Source organism: Gavialis gangeticus, unplaced genomic scaffold (genome assembly GCF_001723915.1).
Source record: "Gavialis gangeticus isolate Ggan-Ray unplaced genomic scaffold, GavGan_comp1, whole genome shotgun sequence".
Taxonomy (NCBI): domain Eukaryota; kingdom Metazoa; phylum Chordata; order Crocodylia; family Gavialidae; genus Gavialis; species Gavialis gangeticus.
The window spans coordinates 33,228,273-33,238,134 of record NW_017728994.1 but is presented as its reverse complement, the minus strand read 5'-3'; the positions used below and the strand labels follow the sequence as shown (position 1 = coordinate 33,238,134).

The following is a 9,862-nucleotide window of genomic DNA, read 5'->3' as shown; positions in this document are numbered from 1 at the left end:
TGTCTGAGCTGTGCAGGGCCCCAGGGCTTCCCTCCATGGCTGTGGTGCCCTCTGGGACCACCCATAACTGGGTGCCTGTGGGTGGGTGCCATCTGGGGGGGAGCCGCCACTGCTGCAGAGGGAAGCACCAGCCCCCCTGCAGCCCAAGGACCCCTCTGTCAGCTGGTAGCTCGCCCTCTCCTCCCTGCCAGAGAGGCAGGTAAGTCAGTGGGGTGTGTGAATGACATGGGGGGTTTAATCAGCCCTAAATTGAAGCGGTGTTTTTTAAAACCCACCACTTCAATTTAGGGCCCCTTTTTCATCTACACATGCCCATAGAGTCAAATTTTGCCAATTTTACTGCACCTGTTCTTAGTACAGTCTCAGATGAAACTTCTCATTGCCTTCACTTGGTAAAAATGAGCTTAGATTGAAGGGATTAGTTCTGGATCATGAAGTAATCAACTATAGACAAAGTGTGATTTAATCAAAGAAGGGCTGTGACAAGCAGTGTTTGCAGTACCTGATTTCAGCATATTTTTTTGTTTCTCCCTAGCTTCTCAGATTTACTTCCTTCATTTCTAATCTCCCCCTTGGCTCAGAAAAGACTCATAGGTAGTTTAGGGATGCCACCCAAGAAGAGTGCTAAGGGCTTTTTTATACCTGGAATTAGCATCTGTTCATTCATGGGTATAAAAAGCAACCCCAGACAGACAAGGGTAAGGTTAAGATTTGGACCATTGCAGCTAATCTATGTACAATGAGCTCTACACCTCGGTTGTGGATTGTCTATAGTAAGGGTTAGCATAATGCAGCTGTAACCAAGTGCTGTTAGCCTCTGAGCATAACATAGATTAGAATTCCCTTTTAAAAATACCACCTTTCCTCTATGGTTTCCCAGTTAAACAGGAGTTTATGCTCTGTGACTTGCTTAATTCAAATTCAAGGATTATGTTCTATTTAGATGGATTCCTTATCAAACATGCCCTAATAAACTTCCTATTAAAATTCCAAGAGTTAATAACAATTACCAGGGCTATATAAGATAGTTTAGGACCAGATTCTATTCCACCTATTAGCTGCCTGCATATGATTCTTTTCTACCCTTTTCGAATCTCTGCAAATCCATTAATGCAACTACTTTTATAACAAGCTGTCATCTTTCCTTTAATATAGATACTGCTTACAGATGTAAAAAAACAAATGTTTTTTTAAACTCTGGGCACCCCCCAGGCTGAGCCCAGCACATGCCCAGAAGAGGCACTGTGTTGAACCTGGCTCGCCCAATGTCTGTATAGATTGGGTGCTTCAACAGGGCTGTTTTGGTACTTTTTATCTAATAGCCTATTGAATCAGCTATTAGATTAATGCATCAACCCGCCCCTGGAACTCCTGATCCATACAGATGCTGCGGAGCCAGATAGAACTAATGCACTGCTTCTTCCAGGAAAGCGCGTTTCCCCCCTCCATGTCTGTCAGTGCTCATAGTGATAAAAGAAAAAAAAAAAAGCAGCAAAAACCCACCATCTCTAATAAAATTAACCTAAATTCCTGTAAACAAAACCTTTGTACCCACACCATGCCATCATTTATTTCTATATGGAAGTGTGCAGGTATCAGATATTTTTCTTGGATGCACCTGGCTATTTGATAAATACCAATATCTTAAGGGGTAAAGCCACTGTGTAAAATACGATTTTCCACAGTTCTCAGCATCAGTTAATTATACTGAAAAATCCCTTTATTGTCTCAAATTTCTATTTGAACCAATTCAATATTTCACTTTCTGGAAATACCTTGTACAATATGTTAAAGAATATTACCCTTTGCCCTGACTTTTAAAATGTTTAGCCGAATGTAATGGAATTCTACAGAAGAGAGGTAACTTTCTGTAAGATAGTTCAAAAGAATCCAGATGCTCAGCTGATATAACTCTATAATAGTTTCATTGACTTCAATGAAACTATGCTGATTTATATCAGTTGAGGGTCTGGCTCATACAGTATAGAAAGGAATCCATTCTTGTTTTAAATTACCTAGATTTTTAGATCATTTTCTATAAAACCTTGCTAGCTTCATCCCTGTTAAATTCTACAGCACCTGCCTATCACATGGATAACTGAGATTGCCCTCTGATTTCTTCCAAAAGTGCCACTCCAATAATTTCTCTCCTTACTTTGTGTTGATTTGGATATACAACCTGCATTATTGCTCACTGCAACACCTGAAGATCGGCCAGTGCTACGGATGAAATGCCTACCAGTACTCAGAAGAATAGCAAGCACAACCTGATAAATTTAGATTCTACCTTCTCTGTGTCTGCAAAGGACTCCTCAGCAGCTGCTGCATCTCAGAGATGTTTGTTCAAAAGAAAATATAAGGTGACTTGTGAAGATATGCATATTGCTTAAAAGTATAAATATTATTAATGAGAACCCTCCCATAACGATGTCAGCATCCAAGGGCAAGTACAAACTGGGCAACTGAGTCATGTAATCAGAAGGGCCACCTTAGACAAAAGCTTCATGATCCAATTGTGATAAAAAACTTAGCTTTGCAGGCTCACTGAAGTCAAAGGCAGCTTTATGTACATGTGGAGTGAATAAGGGCGGAAGGGCTGAATGCTTAAGACCAACTTTCTAAGTTGAGTTTTCACTTATGCTTTCCGTAACCAGTAATGCACACCAAGGGTGGGGTGGCACCAATGACATATGCATGGGGCCTGATCCAAAGCTTATAGCTGTTTGTTGAAGTTAATGGGCTTTGTGTAATGTCCACCTATTATAGTATACAGCTACAGGAAAAAAAGCAAAGGCTAGTTATTATTGCCAACAGACAGGAGATCTTGGGTCTGTTTCTATGTCTGCTTTGGAGTTGTGTGACCTAGAGTAGTGGTCTTCCAATCTGTATAATGGGAATGAAAATATTTTCTTGGCAATTCCAGCACCGAAGCAAAAGAATAAAGGGATTATGCAAAATGCACTTCCTATGCATCCTTAGCAGTGGTCCCTTCAAGACAGGATGAGACAATATAGGGAAGCTTGCATTTCACTTGCCTAATGGGCAGCTAAGAGATCACTCTCTGGGACTGAAATTCCATTCACCGATGACAAATCCATACACATATGCCCACGCACCCTTTGATATTGTAATGTAGGTATTTTTGTTGGCATAACATCGGAGCAGATTACGCTAGCAATAATTGCTGTGGAGCTAGGAAATTCTGCTTCTGTTTTAGTTTTCCTTTTCAGGGAACTTTATTTTTTTTTCCCCTTAGCACTTACCGTACCGTAAACAAACTTGACATGACAGAAACATAAACATGACCATAACTTAAACCTATGTTACATTTAGGTTATATTTATAATATAAACCATAACCTAACACAGAAATAGCATAACACTAGCATAACCATAAACACAATCATAAACATAATATAGCATGAACATGCCATAACCACAAACATAACCATAACCCTTAGATGGACATTGCACAAGCACAAACACAGCAGAAACACAAATGTAACATAACTATAACATAACATGACCATAGCATACATCACCGTACCGTCAACTTAAGCATAATATAACTATATCATTACCATAACCACAACAAAACATTAGCATACTATAACCATAAACACATCATAGCTCACTACAGTACAAACATAGCATAAACTTATGCATAATGCAACTATAACTTCAACATAGCCATAGCATAACCATCACTTAAAAATAACATGAACATAAGCATAACCATAGCCACAACAACATAAACATAGCATAAATATAACATAAATATAATGATAAACATTAACATAAACAGTTTATTAATTATATGCCTTTCTTTCTTGAAGTTTTCAGGTCCAGAATTTATCATTCTCTCCAGGGAACCACCAGTGACCTTACATCTACCTGGATCAATTGTGGTAAGTATGAACATTAAAAATTTAGAACCAATCTGGTGATCCTTCAGTTGAGTCTCCATCTGGCCCTATAGAACCACTCTTCAATTATTTGACTCCCTGGGCAGAATCCATGCCTCACCACCCATGAGGCCCTGCAAAGGTAGAACCTAAGGAAAGATAAACATCACACCTTGGTACATAGAAGTCATAGAAACATAGAAAGTTAAGGTTGGAAGGACCTCAGGAGGTTGTCTAGTCCAACCCCCTGCTCAAAGCAGGACCAGCCCCAACTAGATCATCCCAGCCAAGGCTCTGTCTAGCCAGGTCTTAAAAACCTCTACGAATGGAGATTCTATTACCTTTCTGGGTAGCTTGTTCCGGTTCTTTACTACCCTTCTAGGGAGAACGTTTTTTTCTAATATCTAACCTAAACTTCCCTTGCTGCAACTTGAGATCATTGTTTCTTGCTCTGTCATCTGCCTCCACTAAGAGCAGTCTAGCTCCATCCTCTTTGGAACCACTCTTCAGGTAGTTGAAGGCTGCTACTAAATCCCTGCTCAGTCTTCTCTTTTCCAGACTAAATTAGCCGAGTTTCCTCAACATCTCCTCATAAATTATGTGCCCAAGTCCTCTAACCATTTTCGTTGCCCTCTGCTGGACTCCATCCAATTTGTCTACATCTTTTCTGTAGTGGCGGAGGCATACAAAATAGGACACAGTACTCCAGATGTGGCCTCACCAGTGCCAAATACAGAGGAATAATCACTTCCCTTGAGCTGCTCCTACCAATGCAGTCCAGTATGCCATTAGCCTTCTTTGCACAAAGGCACACTGTTGGCTCATTCAGCCTATTGTCCACTTTAACCCCCAGGTCCTTTTCTGCTTAGACAGTCATTTCCAAGCTGTACTACTGCATGGGATTGTTCTGTCTTAAGTGCAGGACTTTACACTTCTCCTTACTGAATCTCCTGAAATTCCTTTTGGTTCAATCCTCCAATTTGTCTAGGTCTCTCTGAATCCTAGCCATACCCTCCAGCGTATCTACTACTCCCCCAGCTTTGTATAATCCACACAGTGGCTAAGGGTGCACTTCTTCCCATCTTCCAGATCCATTGATGAAGACAGTGAACAAAACTGGCCCCAGGACTGACCCCTGGGGTGTTCCACTTGATATCAACTGTTAACTAGACATTGAGACATTGATTACTACCCTTTGAGCCTGATGATCCAGCCAGTTTCCCATGTTCCTTACAATCCATTCATCCAACCAACCCGTATTTCCTTAACTTGCTTGGGAGAATGCTGTGGGAGACCACATCAAAAGCCTTGCTGAAGTCAATGTAGATTATGTCCACTGATCTTCCACCATCCAGAGAGTCAGTCATCTCACCATCGAAGGCAACTAGTTTGGTCAGACATGACATGCCCTTGGTGAATCCATTCTAACTGTTCCTAATCCCATTCTTCTGCAAGTGCTTGGAATGGATTCCTTGAGGATCTGCTCCATGATTTTTCAGGGACTGAGGTAAGGCTGACTGGTCTGTCCTGGCTTCCCCAGGTCCTCCTTCTTCCCTTTCTTAAAGATGGGCACTATACTTGCCCTTTTCCAATCGTCTGAGACCTCTCCTGATCCCCATAGGTTCTCAGAGATAATGGCCAGTGACTTTGCAATCACATCAGCCAACTCTCTCAGCACTCTCAGGTGCATCACTTCCAGCCCCATGGACTTGTACACATTGAGCTTTTCTACATAGTCCCTAATGCAGAAGTGGGCAATTATTTCAGCTGAAGGGCTGCTTAATGAGTTTTGCTGAGCTGTCAATGGCTGTAAGGTAGCCCCGCCCCTTGACAGGTGCCCCATTCCCTGGTCACCATCTTGGGACTGGAAGTCCCACCCGTAACCCTTGACCTTTGCCAAAGGAAGTTCCTCCCCTTGCCCCCAGCAGTACTCCTTTTGGGAGGGGAGGGTTGCTGTCTTGGAACCAGAAAAAAACCAAATCATATACTAAAAGTCAAACACCTACTATAAAAATATTTTAATTTTATTGCTAAAAATATTTTTGTCATGATTTGTATTTGCATATTATATATAGATATGATTGCATAATTATGCAAAAATAAAGTCTTACTCTTGTATATTGTGCATGGGGGTGGGGTGTGTGGTTGGGGTGGGTGTGTATGGTGGGGTGTGTGTATGTGGGAGAGTTGTGAGGGGGTGTGGCTGTGTGGTGGGGGCTTAGCTTATGTTGGGGTTTATATGTGGGGGGGTTGTGGAGGTAGGGTGTGGGTGTGTGGGGTTTGTGGGGTGTGAGGGAGGGTGGGAGGTGTGGTGCACAGCCCCCCACATGCCCCATGGCGTATAGCCCCTGCTGGTGGTGGCAGCGGTAGCGGCCCAGCAGCATGTGGCTCCAGCCAGAGCTGAATGTGGTGGCAAGGAGCACAGCAAGGCCAGCCTGTCTCTATTGCGCAGGGCTCCCTGTGGTGTGCATGCAGCTCCTGGCACTTGCAAGCCACTGTGAGGGTAGCCCTGTATGATGGAGCTGGCTGCCTTTTCCTCCCCCTGCCATGTAGGTCCTGGGACTCTGCCAGAAGTGGAGGGGAGTACCACACCCTGCTTCCCAGCAGAGCCCTCAAGACATGCATGGCACGGAGCAGCAAAGGTAGCTGGCTTCATCACACACCAATTCCCCACCTGTGGCATATGAGTGCTGGGAGCTACATGTGCACTGCGAGGAGCCCCACACAACAGAGGCGGGCTGGCTTTGCTGCAGTCCTTGCCTCTACATGCAGTTCTGGTTGGAGCTGTGTGCCACCAGGTGGCACTGCCTGTGTGGGCCATGAGCGCCCTGAGGGGCTGCTGCCTACTGTTGCTGCCAGGGGGGAGGCGTAGAGGGTGCATGTGAGTGCACATGCACCCCTGAGCATTGCGGTGCACCCCCTGCAAAAGGCACCACCGACACTGTCAGTAGTGCCTGCAGGCGGTTGCTGCTCGCCACTGACACCACCAGCAACATCTGTGGGTGGTCCACGATTGCTTCTGGCCGCCACTGCTGGCAGCGCCTGTGTGTGGTCGCTGATCCCTGGTTGGCGCTTGCCACCCCCTGCCCCCGCACCGCCGATAGAGCCGGCAGCATCTGTGGAAGTACTGTGCTTACTGCTGCTGGGCTCTTGCTGCCACTGCTGCTGCACTCCCACCGCTGCCAGCGCAGCTGTACCCCCACAGCCGCTGGGGGCACGTGCCATTCTTGGTTGCTGCTGCTACAGGTGGTGGAGGCTGTGTGCCACGTGTGCTGTGTGCCGTGCCTATGCCCCCGCTCCCCCCCATCCCTCACATCCACAGCCTGACCACCCAAGCTCTGCGCTCCCACCACTTCCCCTGGGTGTGGGCTTTGCACTCCGGCCAGCCCCACACTCCGTGCTCCCACCCAGTTGCAGCTCACCCTCCCCACACTGCTTCCCTTCCGGCTGCCCAGAGAGAGTGCTGCAGCAGGGAGATAAGGAGGAGCCACTGGATGGTGGGGAAGCCAAGCGGGTCCACTGGAGGCTGCAGCAGTGACAACAGCAGTCCCACCCAGAAGCTGTGTGCTGACTGGGCCAGGCCCTTCTATGCATGAGGGAGCAAGGCACACAGGCTGGGTGGGGTACAAATAGTAGGTGGGTGCCTGCAGGCCAGATGAAATTCCTTGGCAAGCTGGATCTGACCCACAGGCCATATTTTTCCCACCCCTGCCCTAACCTGTTTTTTTACCACTGGCAGCTGCTCACCTCCTCCCCAACTCAGTTATCCCCCAAAGGGGGATATCATTCAAATTTTACACCATCTTCAAGAGGATAGTAGGGGAGTAGGAAGAGTAACTATAGACAATGGTGAGGATAAGTCACAATATTTAGAGTTCCAGTCATAATACGTGCAGTAACAGGCAGCTGAGTAAGGACAAAACGTGTAAGTGCTTCTACAAAAATAGTAGAAACCTAAATATAAGATGGGTAAATTAAAATGCCTAGTATTAAATCATGACTTTGATATAATAAGCATCTCAAAGACCTGGTGAAAGGATGATAATCAATGGGGTATTGTTATACTGGCTTATAAACTATACAGGAATGACAGAGTAGGACATGCAGGTGGGAGACGGGCACTGCATTTTAAGGATACGATAGACAGTAACAACATAAAAATCTTGTCCAGAAGGGAAACTACCACAGAATTACTATAGAAACTCTGTGCTTAAATAAAAAGGAACATAGTGGATTCATCTACATCTGTACTGTATGGCAGAGTTGACTTGATTAGTTCTGCAGTAAAGCATCCCTGTTTACATGTGCGCCCCTATTAGGGCACGGTAAATTAATTAAATCTGCTATAGGATAGTATTGTTTTGGACAAGTATTATCTTACAGCAGAGTTATTCAGTGTGCTGAAACTCATGTTTAGATGGTGACCAGGGCTGGCTGGGGTGGAGGTTGCTACAGTGTGGGGGCTGCCTGATTGCTAGCCCTGCACTATAGCACCCTTGTACCCCAGCCAACACCTCTGCAGCATGTTGAGCCAGGGTGGACCAACTCTGGGCTTTCAGGCTGAACCTTGGTCCCCTGCCAGCCAGGGCTGCTCTGACCTGGATCAACATGCTGTGGTCCCAGGCGCATCTATAAACATTGCTTCTGGGAGTAATAAACTGGTGTGAACTGATCTGGAGTTTATTGCTATGTACTAATTGCATGTGTAGACACACCCAGTATTAGGATTGTACTACCAACAGCCTGATCTAAGGGTGAAGGTGATTCTGAAATGCTTAGGGAGATTATAAAAGCTGCAAAAGTAGGACATGCAGTAATAATGGGAGACTTTAACTATCCTTACCTAGACTGGATAAACACTTCAGAGTGAGATACAGAGATAAAATTTCTGGATGTAATAGAAGACTGCTTTCTAGGACAATATGCCTTGGAACCCATGATAAAAGAAACAAGTCTAGGCCTAATTCTGAGTAGTGCACAGGCTTTGGCTCAAGAGATAACTGTAGGTGAGTCATTCTGCAACAGTGAGCATAACATAATCACATTCAACGTGCTAGCAGGAGGGAGTAAGCCAAAGAAATCTACCACACTGACATACAACTATAGAAAGAGAACTTACACAGAAATGAGGAAGTTAGAAGTTAAAAGGAGCAAAGACATAACATGTCTGCAGGAAGCCTGGAAGCTGTTTAAAAATACCGTATTAGAGGTGCAGGAAAAGTGTATAATGGAAATAAAAAAAGGGTACTAAGCAGTCCAGTAACACCCCTGCATGATTTAATAGCAGTTAGAGAGGCTACCCAAGGCAAAAAAAGTCATCCTGCAAAAAATCAAAGGCATCCCTAAATGAGGAAAACAGAAAAGCACACAAACTCTGGCAGGTCCAATGCAAAAGCAAAATAAAGCCAGCCAAAAAAGAATTTGAGGAAAAGCTAGTGAGAGAACCAGTGGGAGCATTAGACTACCAAAGTATAAAAGTTACACTCAGGGATAATAGAGCCATAGCAGAGAACTATATTAATTATTTGTTTTGGTTTTTACTGCAAAAGTTACTGGGGGAATTGGAGGGACTGGATGTATTCAAGTCAGCTGGTCTGGATGATCTCCACCCTAGAGTACTAAGGGAATTGGCTGAGGTCATTGCAGGACCCCTGGCATGGCTTTACGAGCACTCGTGGTGCTCTGGTGTGGTACCAGAGGACTGGAAGAGGGCCAATGTGGTTCCCATCTTCAAAAAGGGGAAGAAGGAGGACCCGGGAAACTATAGGCCACTTAGTCTTACCTCGATCCTGGGCAAGCTTTTTGAGAATTATTCTGGCGCATATCCACAAGGGGCCAGCAGGGATCATGCTTAGGGGCAACCAACATGGGTTCATTAGTGGCAGGTCCTATCAGACCAACCTAGTGGCCTTCTATGACCAGATCACCAAATCCTTAGATGCAGGGGTAGCAGTGGAC

General features: G+C 45.0%; 1 protein-coding gene across 1 annotated transcript in view; it reads left to right on the top strand.

Moving 5' to 3' along the window:
• The first annotated feature begins 2,111 nt into the window (after window positions 1-2,111).
• FRMPD2 (FERM and PDZ domain containing 2) overlaps window positions 2,112-9,862 on the top strand; it is a 44,306-nt gene continuing 36,555 nt past the window's right edge. Inside the window, exons 1-2 of the mRNA XM_019502110.1 lie at window positions 2,112-2,360; window positions 3,836-3,907. Of these exons, the coding sequence (XP_019357655.1) occupies window positions 2,232-2,360; window positions 3,836-3,907 (201 nt within the window). The 5' untranslated portion in view covers window positions 2,112-2,231. The remainder of the gene's footprint in view (window positions 2,361-3,835; window positions 3,908-9,862) is intronic.